Here is a 23,501-nt window from a genome sequence, read left to right as displayed (position 1 = left end):
TAGGGGTCAATTGTTTTCAATGTTTATTCAATAAATAATTTCAGAAATACAGAATTGCAAATGTGAATGTGTTGAATTAAAAAAAGGCACTTAAACAATGGTGGCAGGTGTAACCTTTTTTTCTCTTTACAAACCTAAAGATCCAGAAATCATTACTTTCCCATGATCTTCCTAACTAAATGACATGATAGTCATTCCCATTGTTTTAAAAAAATGTTTGATTGAGGCACCTCAAAAGAGTTGGGTGGAATTACGACACATAGAAAAAATAAAAATGGGATCCTTGCCCAATTAATATCCAACAAATAAAACAAGGCATTTCAATGAAAGCAAATTTAGTTGGCAAATAAGGCAGGTTTGCGTGTATTTGGCATTGCTGTGAAGAATTAAGAACCTGAGTTGGCTTTAAATTAAGCGAGTAAAACATGGAGCCACACAGTAATACTACTGTACACGGATGTCCTTTACTCCAGAAAGGCAGAAAAAAGATCTTTTCTAGAAAGAAAAAAAAGATACATTTCAATTGATTGTTCAGGAGTAAGTCCCCCAGGAGAGATACACTTCAATCCTGTTCTGTGGAGATATCACACGGTACACATTTCATTGCTACCACGCACGGCCAAATGGTGCTACATTTAAACGAGTTTCAATCCAAAGAGTTGTTTAAAAAGAGCGACAGACGCCTACTCAGTCAAAAACAATTAGACAGATTAAGACCTTTGCTCTGATGGCAAATCAATCATCAGCCCTTTGGTCACCCGCGTTTTAAAAACAATGACTGATAGACTGCCACCCAATCAACACTGTATACAGGAGTATTTGGAAAGGAACCCTTCGTTTGTTGCCATTCAACAACATTCAATTCAACCACAACAAAACACTGTTGGCATGATGGCTCTATAAAAAGGCACAGCTCGGCTTTCCGTTACCTTTCCAGTCCCGTGGAGGGAAGAGTACAAATCAGTTCAACACATTCTCTCAGGTTCCGCAGAGGCAAAAACCCAACAAAAATAAAATCCCACATTTATACAGACTGTACACATTTCAGATGATGCATAGAAAATAAAAACAAGTTAGTAAGACAAACCGAAATAGTGGCAAAATGCATTGCTATCATTTGGTGACTACAAAACACAAACAAACAAACAAATAGTGAGAGCAATATAAAACCCGCCCAGCCCTTCACCCCAGCCCATTCTCTTCTCCATACAGTGATGTCACAAGAACGGCAAAGCTCCATCATTTGCCCTCGTACTTTGGATTGACGACAGTTGTTACGGCACTTTTGTAGATCGGATTCTCACCCTGAGAAACAGAGAAGAACAACAACAACAGTGAATACAACAGCTGTCAACTTTAATTCGTCAGGTTAACACATTAAACACAGCATGTGTCAAAGCCTTTCATTTTTTTTTTGTGTCACAATAACAAATTCAATACCAGTGAGCTCAACTTTTGAAGATAGGTTTCACAGAATCACAGCACACAAGAAAAGGCGAACATGTGGCCACATGGTTTGCCTTTCTCACCATCTGGTCAATCATGTTTTATGAACCTTGGTTGAGCTGTGAATGGTTTGACACCGTTTGCCATGGTTTTAGCAGTTAAGAGTCCAACAACTGCAGTCAAATGCCACTCTGTGCAATTAGTAGTAGTGAAGGATTAGAATAGACAGTATTTAAATGATCTGTCCTCTGCAAGTGCACCTTCCCCCTGTCTGAGGGTGACACAGGACAACTGCAGAACATTTGTTTGAAGCTACTACAAGGAATTTCCATTTTGTGTGGATTTTGGCAGTCCCTTTGGACAAATGTGGTAGCGTTTTCATGCACCAGAGTCCCTTTAGAAAACCCCTTATTTTTCTGCTGAAGGTTCTGACAGTCTGACCCACACAGTACTGGTACAGTTCTTCTGAGCCTCCCCATCATTCGGTGGGCCCAGACATCCAGCCTGGTCCATCCTTCTGGTGTGGATGTTGGTGAGGCTAAGCTCTGCTACTGGTTGGAGGAGGAGCTGCTGCCGCCGCTGGAAATCTGAGCTCTCCACATCCCTACAGGCTACAGGTCGAAGGCAGCAGTAAAGCTGCTGGTCCCTGCCAGAGTCTAAGCTGAAGAACACCTGTCTCCTCACCATCGCCGGTGTCACAATCCACAACATGGATTTTGCAATACCGTCTTTACTGTGATAAACACAATATTTGGTTTAGCACAAATGAGGACGAGGGAGCTACAACACCAGATCAACTACATCACTCCCAGTGTTTATAGTGTCCATGGTTCTGTACAGGCTACTGCTATTCCCTTTCATTGTAGAACCTCTTGCTTTTCATTTCAGTGCACGTGTTAACAGGTTAGAGCAGTGTGAGCAGCGTGGCTGCAGCCGCCGAGCTATTGAGGGTAACGTACATGTGGAGTCCACACGGGCAGTCTTCATTATTTTCATCATCTCTGAGAAAAAATGGATGCCACAAGCTAAATCTTGAGATGAGTCCCAAGCAGCGGTGCAGCAACAGTACTGGCTAGGTTTGAATAAACTTTATTCTAATTGGACAAAACCAATCAGGGGATTCCACATGGGTTCTATCGACAGATCTTCCTATAAATATTTGAAGTAAGGCAATTTATAGTCACATAATGTTGAAAAGCATCAATCTCGAAAATGTCCACTTTTAAACTGAGGAAAACAGCAAATGTTGAGCTCTCTGCATGCTTCGATGATCCAATGTATTATTAAATTGTCCATCTATCTGAAGAAGTAGGATCATTATCTCAGGAAGATGCATTTAATCCATGACTATCTGAAATAACAATTCAGACATCACCAAATTTGGAGATTGTTAAAAATAGAACTTATGAACAAAAGTTTGTTTGTTATCACGTTTTTTTTTCACACCAACTTTAGTATCAAACAACTTCCACCTGTGGTTAAGCATGCTTCATATATGCAGTCACCACAGCTTTCACTTCACTACAGCCCGACAGAGTGGAAAACTGCACCCTGCACAAAGAAAGTACATGCAGATACACAAGGCCAACAGGCGATACGAACTTTGACCTAACGAGAAGCGCCATCATTCCCATAGCTGGGATTCTGGAACTGGTTAATAGGACTCTTGTAAATGGGGTTCCCTTGCTAACATAGAGAAGGAAAAGGGGAAGATGAAAGGGGAAAACAGAAGAAAAGTAATTGAGAGGAGTGTAAAAGGACAGACACATACGCCTGAATGTTGAGCACATAGCAGAAAAGGTCAAAGAAAGCTCTTATAGTAACTAAGTACTGTTTTGGCATTAGGCTCTACAGATTTTCCTTTTTCTATCTCCAACACTCTCATAATGGTATGTTCTTCTATAATGTCGAGTAACGGTGCCACAAAAAGACGTTACTCTTCAGTTTTAAGTCTGTTGCAGTAGTAAGTCATTTCCTATCTGTGATTTGAAATACTTCAGCAGGATGTCTTCTCTTTATTTTCCATTCATAGTATTTCAGTCTAGTTGGCACAAAAATAAAAACACCAAATACCCACAACATGGGGTGGGAAAAATATCTAAAACTAAAAACATATTCCTGGCAGCACAAGCTCTCTCTTTATTTAGAGGGGAACACAAATGGAACAAACTCTCTTTTTTCTTACGGATAAAATTAACTTGGCAATGTGTCCACTTTCCTCTACTTAAGTAATAAAAGTAACACTTTGTTGTTGTTGCAGTTCATTTCACACAAACACTGCCTGTGGTGAATGTTTGTTCCCTCCCATTAGGCCATAAATGCAGCTGCTGAGACTATCGCACAGTAGTGGAGCCTTCCATCAATGGTCACCGAGCAGTCCTCCTCCTCCTCAGCTTCATTGCCTTTTATGGTCATGCAGTTGTGCCATGTGGACAGTGAGAGGCAGCACTGTCAGCAGAGGGGAAGGCCGCTCCCTCAGCCAAGACAGACTAAACAAAACTGCAGACCTGAGGTTAGCGAGGACAGAGGGTGGCCACACAGCTGGAGAGTCTGTGTGAATCCTCTAACGTACTCTGGTTTAAATCTCCTTTCTGTTTCCACAGTTTTTCCGCTGATTGTTTCACATGTTTGACTAAATAAGTGACACTTCCCAACATCCATTAATGCTTGTGATGCGTTTGATGTTTATTATTATTTCCCCAAGTATACCTAACCTTATTGCAGATTTCACTTATGTAACAGCTACAATTACACTAGCTGGAAGATTTCAGGTAATCGTTTTTAGTTTTTTTTTAATGCGAGAAAGGGTAAATATGATGCTTCCTCGACTTTTTCCTCGATTGCACCAGATGCTTTGGAGTGACTGACTCACCGTGTCCCACTTTGCGTTCATCTTTTCCTTCTCAAACTTGGCGAACTCTCGGCGGTCGTGGATGATCATGAGCAGCTTCCAGATGAGCAGCAGGGCAAGGCCGATCAGCACAATGCCTGCTACCACACCTGCCACGATGGGGATGATGTCAGGTCCTGCCGGGCACTCTGGAACAGAGAAAACAAACAGCTGCAAATTTAACTTGGTTTCTATGTAGTATATTGTTGGTGACAACTCTTTCCTTCAAACAAAAGAACCATGCAGAAGCTATGATGTTCTATAGGTTTAATGAAAGGAAACAAAACAATGATTGTGTCACTTTAACGCTAAAGGAACTTATGTATGAATTATACAAGTGAGCATACAACTAAATACCAGGAAAGTTTGAAAAAAAAAAAAGGTATAATTTTGATGATTTTATTCCCTTTTCTTTCTCCCCATTTCAAAAACAGGCATTAATTTAATATAAATTAGAAAAAGTCATCATACTATCAGCAATATGACAGTTACACTGTTACACTGAGGATAAAAAATAACCAAACAGCATCATATTTCAGATAACTGAGAATGATGACTGTCTTTTTTGTAATTTTTTTTTACATTAATTTACAGAAAACGTAGCAGTCCAATCATACCGAGCGTCTCCACCACATAGACCTCCTTGGTGTCGTTTCTGATGGCGTAGGTGTAGTAGAACCAGCAGTCGTTGGCGTCCCGCTCTTTGCAGTGAGTCAATGGGAAGCTCTGGTCTGTAGGCTGGGGCAACTTGTCCCGATCCTTCACTTTGATCAGCTGGAAGTCGCTGCATTCCCGCTCACACGTCTCCTTTTTCTCACCAGCCTGGAATGCTCGACACTGCACACAATCTCTGTAAAAACAGGCGTAGGATTGTTTTACTCTCCATGTTGTCTTTTATTCATGACAGACCCAGACTTTGAGGCTAATATTCTCTGCAACATATGTATATAGCCTACATGAAAAGAATAAAAAGGTCGGAGTCTGTCGTTACCCTACGCAGAGAACAACGTAACGTCAAGTGAGGTAACTGATCTGCACAAACATTGAAGTATTGTTCAGCCAACAAAGATTTGTCTCAGTAGATCTCAACCAGCCCACATATACTTTATTATACAATATTATACAAGTATTTGTGCAGCAAATTTCCAATTTCCAAATCCTCTAAATGCCTGGAAATTGCATTTTCAAATGTCATGACATTCCCAGGTTTTTCATGATTGTACCCCTAGTTATAAATATATAAAACAATATTATTATATTATTTTGCCCAAAATCCCAGATAAGTCATTGGTGTCTCAATAGTAGCCCTATTCTGAAAGACTGGAATCTTAAAAAAAAAAAAAAAATTATAAACATACAACCTTTAAAATAACATATTTCATGATAGCTGTGACCAATGGGAACCCATTTCAAGATGTCATTATTTGACATTTCTAGCCAAGCATGCAGGCTGTGGACTCACTTTTGCTCAGCGCAGACTCCGGGGCAGGTGGGACAGATCTCGCAGGTTGGACCCTGGAATTTGGGGTTGGTACATTTGCAGATTGCACATTCACAAGTACCGCGTCCGTTACAGACCTGCCCGTTCTTGGCGAGGCAGGTGGCGGTCTCCAGGGAGCAGTCGCAGGCACTGCCTGTGTAGTTGGCATCACAGATGCACTTCCTGCACTCACAGCGGCCGTGTCCTGGTAAAGCACAGAAAAGGGTTACCACAGAACTAACAATAAAACCGGTGGCAGGCTTTCAAATAATACTATTTCTACAAAACTCACCTCCACAGAGTTTGTTGTTAGAGCGGTCGCAGTTGAAGTTGTCACACTCGCAGTACTTGCCACTGTAGATCTCTGCAGGATTATCCCGCTTCTTGCATTCACAGGTGCCACAAACACAGTCACCATTGTTGCTGCAGATATCTGTACCGTTGTCTTTTCGACAGTTGGCATCCAGGTCCTCTGTCCGTACTTCATCTTTGCTGCACTCGCAAAGACGCCCAATACGTCCTTCATTACACCTTACACAGGAAATAGATGCTTAAACAAAGTCCTCACAAACAGAGAATAGTTACCATTGCAAAGAAATCTAAATGTTTGGGAAACAAGTCCTACGCAGAAAACCGGTCAAAGTAAAAAACACATTTCTCCCTTCTCGTTATCTTTTGTTTGAGGATGTACAGTTGTGATTGAAACTGAAAACCCAAAGCCCTTGAAGGCTCCACGGTACAGGGTTCAGCAGCTTTGATGTGGTGAATCTTTATGGCTGCAAACTTACTTGCAGGCTCCACACTCGAAGGTCCCGTTGCCCTCGTGGCACGTGGCACTGTTAGGCTCTCCTTTTGCAGCGCATTCACAGTCGCAGATGAAGTTCAGGACTATCTCTACCTCCTCAGTGAAGCCCAGTGGTTTAATTGTAATGACCTCAGGCTTGCCATGCGATGGACACTTGTCGGATTTAACGGAAATCTTGAAAGACACCTGGAAGCCAGAGAAGAGTTTATAGGGTCATTACAACTATTAAAAAGCAGGATGTCTTGAAGCTTAATGTTCCATTTCTCAGACTTTTTCTAATTGCATTTTTCCCCCCTTGCTTCCTAATTTAGAAAAGCTAATTCCCCAACTGGTACATAGTTGTTTATAGGTTCACACTCTAGAAAGAGCACATCCAGGCTATAAAGTAACGCTGCTGCCAGCGATTGAGCACTTACACCACTTGTGTCTGTGTTGGCAATGCTTTCCCCACTATTCTATATGGGCACCTCATGAGTTGAGATGTTAAAGAATATAAACGTATAGCTCTTTTTTTCCAGTTGTATCAATTCCATCCATACAAACAAACTGCAACAATGAGGATTGTATGTACCTCGTCGCCGATGGAGATGTTGGAGCACTTCCTGCCTTCCCCATCTGTTCCTACCACACCGTTCTTACAGAAGGACGTGAAATCGACAGAAACTCCCTCTGGTAGTTTGCTGTGTTCCAGAATGACCTCAGATGACAAAGACTGTCCAAAACAAGAGGGATTAAACAGTTACTATAGGCTCTAGTTATACATGTCACTCACAACCTAAGCATACAAGTCCTCTCCATGTGGAAACCCAGCTGCTATTTGGCAGGAGAAGAGTCACAGGAATAGTGCCGTCACTTTGATTTGTCTTACATGAGCTCTCGGGGTGATTCATTGTAATCTTTTATTTAGCTCAAAAATCTTTAAAAGGATGTAGGACATTTATTATAATATTATAAAATCAATCAAGTCACAAGGTATCTCTTAATGCCAGGGACAGTCAGAGGTGATGTGAAGATGGTGCAGTTTGACTCACATTGTAAGCATCAATAATGAGCTTGATCACGTTGCTGGAGTTGGAGGAAAGTGTGCCAACGGCAGATTTCGGAATGAGATTTTTCAACTCCTGAAACGGACACAAGGTTGGAAGGTGAGTGGGGGACCAAATGTGAAACGTGCATTTTAATTTCAAACTGCACGACCATACAATGTGCAGAACAAAAGTGTACCTTGTAAACAGGCTGGAATTCCTCAGTGACAGCAAAGATGGTCTGGATGTTGTTAGAGCTCAGTTTCTGAACCAAATGGGCTATGGAGGGGTAGTCCTATTAAAAATTCATACACACGCATAAATATCAATGAGCCCAGAATTCAAATATCCATTTCAAATCCCAGACTGTCGACAAATGGGGGTTAACATCAATAAGAAATTGAGACAACCAGTAAAAGCTGAGAACAGCACAGATGCTCAGTCAACTCTCCGTGGATACAGTATGCATATTAAATAATTATAAACTACATACATAGTAGTGGCTCATGGTGTACATGTTGTTTTCCAGGTGACACTTCCCATCGTTGGGCAGGACAATGCCGCCCAGTTTGCCGTCTCCAGCGAAGTGGAAACCAGCATCGGTGGAAAACACCAGCAGACGAGTCACGTTCCTCCAGCCGATTTGGTCCTGGAAAGGCAAACACAAAGAGAGTCTTTCTCATTGATATTTAACACTGTTGCAAGAGGCTCTTGTCTAGATACAGAGAGTAACCACTAAAAAGCACAAAGGGAAACACTTGTAAGCCCCTTCTTACCTCGCAGACCGCCACCTGCATGATGGCATCGAAGCCCCCCTCTGGAGAGTCCAGGTTTCCTGAGATCTGCTGCTGACTGACCAAGCGATTGAACTCATCTCCCTTGTTGGTCAGCCTCAGGACATTCTTATAGCTGAAGGGGCTGGTACAGTTCTGGTTCCCTGTGCAGGGGTTGATTAGCCTGGCTGGTGTGGTGCTGATGTAAGGCATCACTGTCTTCTCCACGAATGAGCCAAAACCTTAAAAAAAGAGAATGTTCTTTTTAACTCAGCATTGTGAAAAGATTTGTACTGTTGCAGTTTTCCCCCTCGATTATTATGCTTTTATTGCGGGTTTTCTTACCAATCCTGAAATCTGAAGTAATCTCCTGCATTTCCCTCATGAGGTCAGTGCCGAGGTTCTTGACGTTTTCCAAATCATCTTTCATGGAGAAGGAGAGGTCCATAAGGTAATACAGGTCGATGGGGTAGTCCTCAGCACGCTTGAATTTCAGATCAAAAATCTGAGGCTCACCTGAAGTAAAAATATATATAGTTTTGAGTGGAATTCAAGAGAGTGCGAAAAATAACAAGCAAAACATTCAATTAAAATCAACATTCATTTCTTTTTACTGATTTGAGAGAGCTTGCACAGCTTCTTAGTTGTACCTAGTTATAAGCTAATTACCATCTGTGCTCCCATGACAGGAAATGGACAAAAACAACGCTGTTGAACACTGTAATCTCACATTAATATGAATCTTTTTTCTCCTCATTTTGAAGGAGCAGGCATTAAGGATATTCTAAAGGGTTAGGGTTATATTTTTCACTAAAAGTCTTCTGCTACAACAAGGAATCCTACATTATAGTTGGTCGTTTCAAATACGCTTTCTCACAATTTCACACAAAAATAATGACTTGTAACTTTTGCTCCAGAGATGGTTGACTTGCCTTAGTTTGCCCTGATATGATAGATCGAAAAACTTGCACTTGCAACCCATTCAAAGACTTGGCAACAGAAGTTGAATAATTACCAGATCTGAGTGTCAGGGTGAGTTTCTGGGGCTGGATCTGGGTGATCTGGTCAGCGTTGAGTTTCTCAGTGCCATCCTTCTTGCGGTTGGTGACGGCCTTGTTCTCGTTGATAGTGATACCTCCGCGTGGGTTCTCAATTTTGGTCAGAGCACAATTTCTCTTTTTCAAGGACTCCAGATCATCACAGCGAGCCGACTTGGACTCACCCACAGTGAGAAACTTCTGCAAAACAGCACAAGTGAAAGATATTTGAAAATTGTCTGACATGCCCAACATATTTCCTAAATATTGTTCCTTGGGCTTAAAAGGACACTGAGGGGATCTGATCTGTGACACAAAAGTTAACAAGATGTTATGTTAAAACACCACTGGCCAAACAAACACACCAACATTCGGGACTTTGAACGTGATACGGCAGAGAAAAGAGAAAAAAAGAGAAAAGTATCACACCAGCCATACAAAGACATTGCAGCATCGTAGTGTCATTACACATGAGATTTCAACCTCGAGTACACATTTCTAATGCTTATAGGTGATGAATGTGCAAAAACATCTGGATGGGTCCCGTATATGTAGAGGAATTTGTGTTGGTGGGACTGGCATGAAGAAACATGTTGAGTCTAGACTAGTACAGTACACTCACAGTACATACTGTAGAGTGAAGATTTTGTAGGACAAAGGAAATTGGTCTCGATGCCAGAAGTAACCGTTTGTTGTGCTTTTTGTGTTATTATGTGGGGTTTTAATGCTGCATGAAACATTTTCAGAATTGTACTTTAACTGTCTAGTTCTTTTAGGCCATTGTACTGCAGCAGCAGGGGACGAGGAGAAATGGATGACTGGGAAGCCTGGCTAAGAGTAGATTGGATACACATGATATCCCACAAGGCAGAGCGAAGGACAACTTGAGAAAAACAACTCGGTCAAAAACAAAATAGAAAAAAAGGCCTCTGTGGGTTATTATGTTTTGTAGGAATTGGGTTAAAGTACTTTTTTTTAAACTCTCTCTGCATTTTACCATACCCTTTCAGATAACATGTATTTGAAAGATTAAAACCCCCAGAAATACAAGGAACTTCTTGTCATGTTGTGATTTCAATAGCTCCGGGTAGGATATCAGTCAGATCTGACGAGAAATACAGGCAGGTTTTAACAGGAATGCAGCTCAGTGTGGAAATATACTAACAAAAATACCCAGCCCAAACATGTTATTTTGTAATTCTCCAAGACACTCACCTTGGTGAGCAGTTTCAGAGGAAGTACTGATTTACAGAGCAAGACTACCAATCAAAGCTCATTATTATGAACAAATGTGTTTAATGTTAAAGATATTTGCAGATGACTACTGATGCTTTTGGGTAATCAAGATCTTTTGGGATCATAAATCACTAGGAATGGAGATAAGACAACAAGAAAGGCTGCACTGCATATTTCACTTCTCATCCATCCAAGTAACATCAGAACTTTGATTACTTTGTGTTTGAAGTTATAACAGGTCAGGGTCTCGTACTGTCATATCTCATAAATACCGGTATACAAGTTCAGTGCCCAGTTCTTCTGATCCACATTAACCTCCTCCTCAAGTTCTTGTTGCTCAGCAAAATATATCATTTTATAACGTTTGTCATATATTTGGCCTGCACTTTGTAGCCACCACATAGAAAAATGTATTCTAGATGTGAAGGAGTGAAGATATTGTACATTAAACTCATGCTCCTGTAAATCAGTGACTTCCTGTGGTCTACTCACCCAGAAGAATACTGGCCTCAGGTACCAAAAATGTCTAATTAAAGAAGATTTTACAGCGAAAGTTTCCACTGTGAGTGGAGAAGCAGCAGCACTCATGTTTACAATTAATGGAATAGGTGTGGTTTACTTGGAACAAACTTCCAGAAAGCTGCAGGTCTGCTGCTAATCTCAGCTCCTTTAAATCAAGACTGAAGACTGTTAGCTGCTGCATTTCAGTAAACAATACTATCTATGAACTTCTTATGCTGCACTGTATTTTCTATTCCTTGATATTCTTGTTTGTATTTATTTATTTTTTACATTTTAAACTTTATTTTATTATTGGCTTGTTTTATTTTTCCCCCAATGCTTGTAATGTTTTATGCAAAGCACTTTGAATTGCCCAAGAGAGAAAGCATTGTGAATCTCTTTACTCTCTGGTACTACCCTATTTTCTTTGTGCATGCACTTAAAAGGGCAGATACAGTTTATGTACATGTATTTCTATACATGTATTTATTTATATACATAGTAAAGAAAATGAAATACATTTGAGGAAACAAGGAAAAATATGTTCTTATTTGTTTTAAATCATCCATTTCTTTACAAAATCATTTTTAATTATCGTATCTGTGGATTGTATTTGTTTGTTTAATAGATCCGACTGTGAGTTCAGTCTGTGCTACACAGACATATTTGAAATGATATTTTGAAATGGGTTATCAAAGTTGACAGTTAAAATGTATTCTTTCTGTTGCATTATTGAATGCACAAGATGATAGATTCCAGCTGTTTGTAAGCCATTTTTGTGCAATTCAACAATTAAGCGAGGCTGCCACAGAAACCACAAAACTCTGGAGGTGCCAGACCCACAGATGAAGAATCTTCTCCATAGCTTTTTCATGGCAGCAGTAGTGATTCAACTCACTTCATCCGCACACCATCCACAATTCTCAGCGACCTGGATGCATTCCCCACACGACTGTGCGTTTGCCTTGATGCATATGCTTCCCTCTGAAAGAGACAACACAAGTTCTTTTTTAAGCCAAGATGACAAACAGACTTTCCATTAGTTCACTAACTCAAACCAGCTTTGGTTTTTGGCTGCAAGACACAACCTCTTCCGAGTTCAGAAAACTGAATCATGCTGAGAGAAGCTCTAGGCAGCTCAGTAAACGATGACTTCACCTCTTAAAAAAAAAAAGAAAAAAGAAAAGACTCCCACAAGCCACTGGACCCACAGAGTCATAAACCATGAATTAAAAAAAACAAGATGTGAAGCCTGAAGTGGACAAAAGCACCACTGTATTGCTTTGTGCTGAAGACATTCAGAAAGGGCAATATTTGGCCCAATGCATAGAGCATGACTGTCAAGTCAAACAATAACATACACATTAAGGGTAACAATGACTACTACGGTGATTTGTTTTGCTATAGGGTGTCCGTTTACACAGTTGAAAAATACTCCATGCTAGGGGTTGGCTAATATTTAACAGCTGAGATAAGAAAATGGGAGGAAAATTTGAGCACATTTATGAAATGTCTTTGTTCTTACCTTGTTGTGCCCAGCTGCCACAGAGGACCGCTGATAACGTTGCTATTAAAAGTAACCACAGATCCATCTGCAACAAGAAAAATACAATCACTCAATGTCAGAAGTTAAAACCAATATGAAATAAATAGATCTTCATTATGTGTGTGTTTATACAGACGCCTGACTCTTAAAACGATAGTTTTAATTTTAAAGAGACCTCCAGGATAAATGCATTCAGGTTAATGACGTACTCTGTGATCTCATCTCCCCATAACCAATCATGATGTGTGTTGGAAAAGCTGTATCCTGACGTTGAGGTGAAATACCTCAGTTACGGTTGTGCATCAGAGGGGAGGAGCCACTTTCATTTAGCCTATTCCAAATAGGGAGGAACAATTTGCCCACACTCGGCTGGTGTCAGCTGCCAGGTCATCGGCACTCCCAGGAAACCACCACACTACATACTTGCTTTCTGACTGCAGTCTGGAAACATTCATGCCGTTACGGCCCTTTATGTAAAGGGAGTCGGCTATCTTGACAGGGCATTGCAGATAAGACTTGAAAAGACAGAGGCTTGAGGAGACATAATAAAAACGTTGCGTAAAAGGAGAGAATAGTCACATTGATACTCGAGTTGTTCACTCTTAAACAGAGTGATTAATGATGAGTCTAACAGCAGACCTGTAATGACTGAAACAGACCTGACCAGCAGCAGTGCTTTAATAGTCAAATAATGGACAACTGGACATTTAACACTGCCACAGAATGCAACTGCAGATGAATAAATGTGGTTCATTGAGAAGCCCTGAGACACCTCTCTACCACATTGAGCAAAGCTGCTGAGCATGAAGCAACCAACCACAACAACCAAACAGAACTAAACAAAAGGTGGTTGTCTGAGAGTTCGGAAATAGATTTGGTGGTGGATCTACATTTTACGAAGCAAGTTCTGTGCAGAAAACGGCTAAGGAATGGAAGAAAACAAAGAAAAGAGGTAAGTGTGCTCCCATATTTGGTCGGGCCACTTAATTCTCTACCAAAGAGTTCTGCAGGAATGATGCATTTTTGTTAGCAACCCCAAAAGTTAGCATCACGCTGGTTCCCTCAATAAAAAGCCTCCAGAATATAAACTGATCGATACTGTAAGTTGACAAATTTGAAACACATTTTTGTTCAGTAAGGTTATCTTGACAAATGAACACCCCTTTTATTATTGTTGAAGTATGAATTAATTCAACCATAAGGAAAAAGCTAACATTAGGCCATTATCAAACTACACCACAATCCCATGACTTCACGTCACAACCATTGAGCTAAAGACGAGGACGTTTAGCAGTCTAATTTTGATCCTTGTTAAAGCTTTAACCTCGGAGTGAGGTATCTACTGACGTGTTTTATAATGTTAATCACAAACCTTAAATTCTCGTAAGCTTTCAAAAAAACATAGACTTTGGTACAATGGAGCTGGAAGTGCAAAAATGTTCTCATTTCCAAGTTTAGGACTCATTCCTGCAGCACTACATGACACACTTCCATGTCTTTCTACTTCTAATCCTCAAACTCAGACCAACTTTCTGTGTACTTGCCCCACTAACACATACATAGGAAATCAGACAGTGTTGACAGTAGCCAAGTCAACAGCTGTGCCCCATAGTTTATCACTGTTGGATAACTTCCATTCACACAATGTCATTGTCTATAGATAAAAGTACTATTTACATTTACACAAGAAAGGATATTTTTAAAGTTAACAAAGTAATGCAGAGGTAAATCTGGTGGCTGTGCATTCTACAGGAGATGAACAGTGGAAAGGTGTAATATGTATGCTGCAGTGCTGTGGGTCGGAGGGTACAGGCATCCGAAAAAACAACCACATCCTGTTAAACACAGCCTAATGACCAACTTATTTGCGAGTTCCCCTCAGGGCTTTCATAATGGTTATCATAATGTGGTGGGAACGGTTCACAGTAAAACACATCTTTGGACGAAGCTTTAGAGTATGGAAGCACTTGCCTTGTTTTTCTGAATTCACAAGATTATTATCTTGATCATTCTGATAAAAGATTAACAAGATACCTCAAAATCCTGCAAAAGATATAATTTTCTGTTGATCAAGAGATGCTTTTACAAATACCTGAACCCTGACACAAAGAAGAACATCTGACAAGATGGACAAAACATTCCAACACACAAAATACCAAGCGAGATGTGTAATAAAATTCAAGCCAACACCAACTGCAAAGACTTTCTAGACTATGAGGGCTCCTTCCCAACATTCCTGAAGTACAGCTTTGTTTACCACTCTGGGACTCGTCCTGCACAGGGCTGCAAATTACAGAGAGCTGACAGATTGGGAGAATTCAGGGTCTCCAATGACTGTGTGCCACATAATGGGAGGCATTGGCATTTCTGGGGCTCGATAACTTTGGAAACAGACTTGCTTTAGCATCTACCCTAAATGAAATATTAATGACAGAAAAATCTTCTTTAACCTATCTGATCTTATGGTATTGCCACAGCGTTCATGAAAGCAACAAATAAGAGATAATTCAACTGATTAATATGACCAGTGGTTTTCATGGAGTCTCACCCTTTCAGATTCAAAGCACTGAAGAGAGTGATAGTTGAATTATCGTATGACCGTTGGTTCAGTTGAAATGGCGGGACATAAAAGTCAGCGTTGCTTATACTAAACCAACGTCACAGCTGATAGGAGCCGACACAGACTGATGGCTCTAATCCATGACCAACTGTGGTTAAACCGCTCCTCATAACTGTAAAAACATGATCGAAGGACGCCAGCTGTTATGTGGTTAATTCAGGTGAGCAAAAAAAAACAAAAAAAAGTAGAGGTAATCTCAACATGTTTTTTTTTTTTTTATGTTTTACTTACAAGTGGGTAAGAAATCAATTTTTAGTTGTCCCAATTCAAATTGTTGTATTTATTTGTGGATAACAAATAAGTGTCTTTATTTAAGTAAAGCAAGAGCCACCAAACTGAACTCCTGTTTCAAAGACAGTGGAAATAGTCACTTGTGTTTCAGCTCATAAACTTTGTCACCATTTTCTCGCCATTGCCCAATGTGTGCTGCACAAGTGCAACTCTCAACAGAGATGGGAAAGAAGAGCGAAGGCTCACTCCTTCACAGCTGCTTCCATCATCTTCTCTGGAAAAAAAATGACGCATTTACATTCTTTTTTTTTTTTAACCACTTGCCTGATCGGGGAAGTGGGCAATCCTCTTTTTAAGCCCTGATAAGCATTTGTTTGCCTTTATTACACAGCGTAGCATGTCTAATCATTAGCTGATTTCATGCATCGGATAGAAAATTCCTGTCTGCTAGTCTGTCTGGGCAGGTCACTGAACTACCTACTGCCTCCAAGAAGAGACCACATTTGTTCCACTGTAAGACAAACTACCTGACAACTTTAAAGTAGTTTGTGATCCTGATGATTCTAACTCCTGTAGTATATAACTAGAGGAGTATATAATTACAGCACTGTCTTGTTCGTTTTTTAGTCCAAACCATGAGGCACAGACTTGAAGCTTAGTCTTATGTTTTCTACATATCAGCTGAGACAATTGACATATAGACAATATTACTTGCTTACTTGCAGTGAGTACTGATAAGACACTTTTACAAAGTCTTACTCTACTTATCCTCCCTTTCTATCCCTTACTTCTCTCTCAATTGTCAAGCAGAAACTATGGTCTATAAGTAGTCATGATGACACCCCTGAGAGCCTAATATTTAGAGTAACAGCAGCACACCGTGTAGAATCATGGCTTTGTATGGTCAGGCTGGAGAAGACAAGCGACTCATGCTTTGTGTTTGTGATGCTGAACACTAGCGTCACAATTTTTCATTTACAATTCTACCTCTTGACAAGAGCCACTCAGCTCTTTCCACTACAAGTACAGTCACTTTCTCAAATATGGACATGCATAGTACTGTAGCTATAGGTTCATGGCTTCAGTAGGTAACATTGAATTTGACTTATAAACACATAAAATAATAAAAGATTTGATATAATCAAAATCGCTCTGATAGGTCTGAGAAGGTAAAAACATTTCAAATCAAAAGTACACACTTGACAACATATGCTGGATGTAATACTAACCGTCTGTTTTCCATGCAGATTTGTCACTCATTGAATGGGGAGGAAAACAACACACTCACCAAACTCCTCTCACCAATTTGAAAGCCTGGCAAGGCCAGGCTGTTTAAAGCTGGCTTCATACAATGTAATGCATTAAAAGAGACCATCCTTGCCTTAGTGACTCAGAACCTATAAATTCAAGTATTTTCCTACAAAGCTGTTGTTACTAATAGACACTGGCATGTCATTATGTTCCTGAAAAAGAGTTACATGAAATATGTAAAAATCAAATACCCTTTTATTCGTTTTTGTTGTACATTTAATATATAAACACTACCTGCTTGCTAAAAACCAAAACAAACACCAAACTTTCAAAAGAGGCAGTGGGGGTCATTCGAGATATATAAATGTTTTATCAGGAATTTCTTCTAACAGCTGCTGAGAAGAGCCGACTGAAACTCAATCCTCTGCAGTGCCTCCTTGTTATGGTTGACTGCCTGCCATCAGCATCAGACAGGTCAGAGGCGTTTTGAATCAATCTGCAGTCTGAAAGTGCGCCTCAGGGACCTGAGGCCTGTACTATGAAGCAGGATTTGGGCTTAGCGAGGGAATGTCAGGGTTAACCCTGGGTTTTCCATCCTACGACGCTGGTTCACTGTGGCATTCATAGTGGCATTCCTGTTGTGAAGGACATCATTTCAGATGAACCGTTTGTGAGTGGATGTTGATTGATTGTTTAAAATATGCATGCTTTAATTAACAACCAAACATACTTTCTGATGATTCTGAATAAATGGAAGGCAACAAATCCTGAGAGGATGGAAATTAAATATCAGAGATGTTTCAATTAGGGCTGCAGCTATTAAATCGTTTTGTAATCAAGTAATCTACCGATTATTCCATATATTAATCAAGTAATCTGATAAAAAATTAACACTGTAGAGTTCACATTCGGTCAATGATTATAAACAGGAATAAAGATAAAGGTGCTTTTTTAACGATTCTGAATGACGACACTGAGAGTAAAAGCAGCGTTCCCAGTCAGGCTCTGGCCTTACTGGGCAATGTTGGCCCACCCGCTGCGAACCGGAGACCGAATCAAACGACCGGTTCTTAAAACTAAGAAAAAAACTGTTTTTTGACGCTCAAGTTGACGCTTTGGTCACATGTGCACCAAAAATGGTTGCACTCTGGAGCCCTGGCTTCCATAAAAACAGTCCGTGTGGAACAATGATTCCTGCGCTGAACAGACCGCATAATGCGCAAAATAGGAATTTAATGAAGCTTTGAGGCAGAGTATTTGCCTCAAGCATTTTTTGTAATGAGTTACTCAAGTAATCGTTTCAGCCCTAGTTTTAATTGTGTCTATACTGAAGTAACTATCCCTTTAATATCTCCTGTTAACATCTTCCAGTCTGAGGAAGGTCATTTCCTCTTGATAAGGTCACTCACTGATCTGAACACAGCTCTATTAGGCCTTTATGCAAGTTGAGGTTAATATAGAAAAATGCTTTAATAACTAGTGGTCTGTGGGTTAATAGGTAGGAGTATTAGTAATATGTCTGTGTTATTCATGTCCAAGTGTTGTATTATTGTGATAATAAAAATATGTTTAGAAACTCTGCAGATTATCTGACCATCTGTGACTTGCTGCAGCTAACATGGCTGTGAATTTTTAGTCATTCTTAACCAGGTCCATGTTAAGACTTTGGATGTCCACGGTTCTACAAATGGGTCTCATAATGTTCCTCCAAATGGGTGAGTTTATGGTAGCTAGATATACTTTATATATACTTTGGCATGAATACCAGGTAAGCCTTTGTTTATGGTTCCACTGTGTGTGTACATGAGATTAACTGCAGTAATGTGTGCAAAAGCTACCACAACACCGGTTCTTAGTTTCGTGCGATTAGAGGTTAACCACTCTGTGCATCATTTACCCTGAAGGTCGTCTCACTTTTATCTCACGGAAACAGAATTAGGGGAGATTTTAGTTGTAGTCGTAGAGATCCAACAGCTATATGGGGATGTATCCTAGTGCAGTCAAGTAATGAATGCTGCATTAAATTGCCAAGAACTTGAAAAGTGAAAGGCATGCAAAACAAGTCAGCATTGTTCATGCTGGGTGGGTCATCTGGTGGTCCACGAATGGATGCCCTTCCCCCCCCCAAGCTCCGTTTGCCACCCGGTTAGCCAGCCGCCCCCCCACCTGCTGCAGAAATTGCAGTCCACTTTCAGTCCATTAGGTCCCCAAGCAACTCAGCGGGACTCTGTGTCCATTTCCTTAATTTAAACCACACCCAGGCACCACTATTCTCCCTAACAGGCTGTTGAAGGATCAGGAAGAACACCTCGATTCTGACTGCAACCAGAGCATGTTTGAAGGAAACCAAACCTACATGCTAAGTGCCTCCTTTATCAAGCTAACATCTGCCACGACGCTCGACACTGAACTTAAAAGTGATCTCAAACCAGATGAGTGATCAAAGGTAAAGTCTGTTTCTTGAGACAATGTCAGAAATTACACATTTTGACCAGCAGACTATTAAAAGAGTTGAAAGGATGTCCTTTTCCCATAATTATTCAAGTGTTTGGCCAGTGTCATAACTATGTTTTTTGCCTCACCACTGACGCACTGTAATGCTTGCTCTTGGATGATGTTGGGACTTTGAAGATTCATCGACTTCATGAGTGTGTGTTCTAGACTAGTCCTGCTAGATGTGTAAAGTGTCCTGAGATTACTTTTGCTGTGATATGACATAAAATCAAATTTAACTGAATATTACCACTATCAGTAAGATGCCACTTCTTTTTTTACTTGAACCTAATGGAACAGTTTAACAGAGGCAAGGGGATGGAAAATACTGTTTGCAGTTAATACAATTCCCAAAAAAGAAAACAATGGACAAGTATAAAAACCTTAACTTTTGTGGCAAAATAAATTGAAATTAAATAACAGCAATTCTTTAGTATATTTGGACATAGAAGACTGATTTTGGAAAGCGTTATTCAGTCTGCTGTATGTTTTTTTAAGTTGGAGAACGAACTACGAGACCTGTTGGGGGTTTTGTCGGTCATGTGGAGGAGATCCCGATCTGCCCCCAGAGAGATGAGATAACACATTCCATTTTAACCACCTCCATACATCGTTGCGCAAAGCAAAAACTACGTCACTGAAATATGGGGTGCTTTTCCCATTTCTTTCCAACCTGAACTCAAATTTCACTCAGTCAGTTTGATGCGGACCACAGAAGGATGGAGCCATGGAGCCATAACATACCGCAAACATACACATCCCACATGATTTGTCTGGCTGTTACTGTAAGGCCAGATCATCCATGACTCATATCTGACAAGACGGGGTAAGGGCCTGAAGTTGAGTAATGTTGAATGACCCTTCGAACTGCCCTGGATAATCCTAGCCAAGCGCTGCACTGTTTAAACATCACAACAATGTAACTAAGGGAAGTGACTCAGTGGTCCACATGGAGCCAGTTCTAGTCTCAAGACTCGTCATCCCCCCATGTCTACAATTACCATGCCTGGTGTGTTTTATCTGCGTCCATGTGATTCACACACGATCAAAGATGTGTTTTCTCACCTCGATACAATACGGTTGCTATGTCATTATGATGCCGTCTATAAAAAGCCAAGACAGGCTAGTAATTAAAGCAAGACGTTTTAGTCCCTTGTCACTAAATTAGGCCTTGGTGAACAAAGATTACTAGTTCAACAAATCAAGCCTCTCCCTGAGCTTAACATGGGAGGAAAAAAACACCACTCCAGGCTGCAATTCCTTTACAGGAAGTGAATGAGGCAGGCAAGACCAATCTTGTCCGGAATCAGAGCTGTGGACGAGGCTGAACAAGACTCTAGATTATGGTTAACCAATTTGGCCTGCTCTAAAGTGTCTTGGTCTTACAATATCACCAACCACAGTTTAAACAGTCTATAATGTAGTTTGACTAGACTGGGGTCCAGCTGTGGTGTGTTTAAGGATACTCAGTACAACTCCTACTTCATTTAAATGTTTGTGGTTTTTGGCTTACAAAAAGGGATGTTGTCAAATTTTCGTCTGCATGTACGTTTTGCCCAAAAGGCACACAATGTCTGACGTAACCCGATTGAAATGCTCCTTTCGTACATGTACAAACACAACAAATGTTTGTTTTTTTTTAACATCTGCATTTTTCCTTTCAGACAAACTGAGAAAACGCCTCGTCAGACCAATGGACCAAATTGTTTTATCTGCATTTCTAAAGAAAAACAATTTTCAGGAGAAAACAGACAATTAGAAGACTAAACAAGTCCAAAAAAGTAGTAAGTTTTCTCATAAATAGTGTAACTTGTTGAGCTACTATGTTTAATTTAAAAGCCCCTCCTTACCAAAGACAAAGACCCACAGAAGTCATCTTAGGAGACAAAAAAGTCCTTACAAACCCCCTTTGAAGCAGTAAGTAGAGTAGGTGTAAAAGACAAATCACAGCACTGTAAATCTATCCTTTTGGAACTTAGACTAAATAGAAAAACTGGAGCAATACGACAACAACGACATGGTAATTCAACAGGGCAGAAAAGCCTAAAACATCAATAACTGAGAGAACACGCAAGATGTATGTTTTTATAAATATAGTTACACCCAGTTAGCTCGGTAAAAGCCTCTCACTCCCATGCCTATAATAATAATAGTGTTAAGTTATCCAGGGCTGAAAAATCACACGATCTTCTTCTACGTATACCCACTCACACTGCCCTCTTTGGTCATACAAAGCGGCTCAATGGCCTACTTTCAGTACAAAGCCCAAAGTAAGATTTATTGAGGGACATACTTCAGGTGTAGGTTGAAATAAGCGCACGTTTCACGCCACGTTGTTGAAACCCCGTACTGTAACTACATTCATTTGTTAAAAGTGTTTTTATCCCGCTAGCTTGATAACCTAGTTACCGTTAATCCACACCCAAAGTTTGCTCCGAAGACACATTCCTCGCGTCTCCCCTTTTGTCGTCTACAGTGTTTTCAGTCGCCCTAAGCGTGGCAGACTAGTTCAATGTGAAGAAATGTACGTTAAAATAACAACACTTACCTTGTGTTGATACTATGCTGGCGTTTCCAGATGATTTAGAGTAACATTAGCCCGGAAAAAAAGAGTCCTCTTGTAAAGAAGTGAAACGGTTACCGGGGACGAGGACTAGCTAAAACAGTTATAAGGGTCCGCTTTGTTTTAGCTAATAAAACGTACCGCTCCGCCAAGTAACGTACGTAACGTCTCCACTCACCACACGTTAACGGTCACTGTACTAACACTAACACGTATTAACACTGACGACATGAAACTGACGACATGAAACATACGACAGGACGACGAGTCCCCGGTTCGTCCGAACACGTTACAGCCGCGGCTGCTGCTGCTGCTGCTGGGTCGCTTTTTTTTATGCCTCTATTCAACAAACCTCTTCTTCTTATTTAGACCCCGCCCACACAGGAAGAGCAGCGGCACGCACAGGGCGAAGGAACAAACACACCGGAGAACAGTGAACCCGTCCTCACCTCGGACGTGATGAGCGGTCCAGATTCAGTCAAAGGATATCATTTTTAGCACTTTTAAAAAATCCAGACATTTAAATTAATAATATTAATACAAAAATATATTTGAAAATCAATAAACCTTTACTGAAGTATTGTGCAGTACTTAAATGCAGTTTTGAGCAGCGGTGGAAGAAGTATTCATACCCTAAAATAAATATAAAAATATTACACTGTAAAAATACTCCACTAAAAGAAATGGTTCAGCATGTGTAAATATATTATCAGCAACATTTGAGGAAGTTTCTGCTTTATTACCCAATAAAGCAGAAATTCATTGTTTCAGTTGTGTCCTCCATGATATGCTAGATGTTCATTAACTATTTTATAGATAATCAAGTTAGTAAATGTGGGACCAGGGAGTATCCAGACCAGTATTTGCACAGAGATTGTGCACAGAAAGTGGGAGGATCAGTGGGGTCGATGTAGGCCCCAGGCTCCCCTAAAGCAACATAATCAAGGCCATTTCAATTTTGTGCTACTTTATACTTGTACTGCACCATATTTCAAAAGTAAACATTGTTCTTTTTACTGCATTGCATTTATCTGACATATTATTAGTCACCTTTCAAATGCACATAAAAACAAAACTTTAACTTGTATTTCAATATTATTGCATATTTGTACTGCTACCTATACTTAAGGGAATTATCTGAATACTGCTTTCACCCAGTGTTTTTTTTTAAACTATTTTAGTTGAATAACCACATGGTTGTTCAGTCTTTTCCCACCGCCCTCACTTTGCAAACTGTAAACTGTCCAATACATGCAGTTTGAAGTACTGTCAAATGTAGTGTAAGAGAACAAAGCATTAAACGGTACCAATACAGCACTAGAGCACAATGTCCACCAAACTATTTCAGATGAACAACCACATGTTTTGATTTGGACCATAAGACCAGCCCTATAAGGGGCTCTGTGGCTGAGTAAGTGAGTAAGAATGTAAGTAAGTAAGTTAGTAAGTTAGTAAGTAAGTAAGTAAGTAAGTAACTGACTGATTGAATTGCACCATTGGTCAGTTGAGTTACGCAGACCTAATGCGTCACCAAAAGGCGTTGCTCATGAAGCTGCATGTCGTCAGAGCAGCAGAAAGACTCAACATTAGGTTTGTTTGAATTA

At 40.3% G+C, this 23,501-nt stretch overlaps 1 protein-coding gene across 1 annotated transcript; it reads right to left on the bottom strand.

Moving 5' to 3' along the window:
- Positions 1–22,227, bottom strand: LOC311011859 (integrin beta-1-like). Its single transcript, XM_084007034.1, has 16 exons — positions 21,883–22,227; positions 12,719–12,785; positions 12,092–12,177; positions 9,435–9,657; positions 8,765–8,935; positions 8,423–8,661; positions 8,140–8,295; positions 7,846–7,941; positions 7,653–7,742; positions 7,193–7,333; positions 6,605–6,807; positions 6,109–6,347; positions 5,799–6,021; positions 4,954–5,186; positions 4,319–4,485; positions 1–1,305 (listed from the first exon to the last, which is right to left on the bottom strand). The coding sequence occupies exons 2-16, from the start codon at positions 12,783–12,785 to the stop codon at positions 1,240–1,242; spliced, it is 2,400 nt and encodes a 799-aa protein (XP_083863160.1). The 5' UTR covers positions 21,883–22,227; the 3' UTR covers positions 1–1,239.
- Positions 22,228–23,501: the final 1,274 nt, after the last annotated feature.

The sequence above is a fragment of the Eutrigla gurnardus genome, assembly GCF_963514095.1.
Source record: "Eutrigla gurnardus genome assembly, chromosome: 4".
Classification (NCBI taxonomy): domain Eukaryota; kingdom Metazoa; phylum Chordata; class Actinopteri; order Perciformes; family Triglidae; genus Eutrigla; species Eutrigla gurnardus.
This window is presented reverse-complemented; position numbering and strand designations above follow the sequence as displayed.

Excerpts from the sequence above, each read along its gene's own strand:
- LOC311011859 (XM_084007034.1), bottom strand. The coding sequence starts at position 12,785 with ATGGATCTGTGGTTACTTTTAATAGCAACGTTATCAGCGGTCCTCTGT. Across the intron at positions 7,942-8,139 it reads ACACCATGAGCCACTACTAT|GACTACCCCTCCATAGCCCA; the intron begins GTATGTAGTTTA and ends AATTTTTAATAG. Across the intron at positions 6,022-6,108 it reads TAACAACAAACTCTGTGGAG|GACACGGCCGCTGTGAGTGC; the intron begins GTGAGTTTTGTA and ends GTGCTTTACCAG.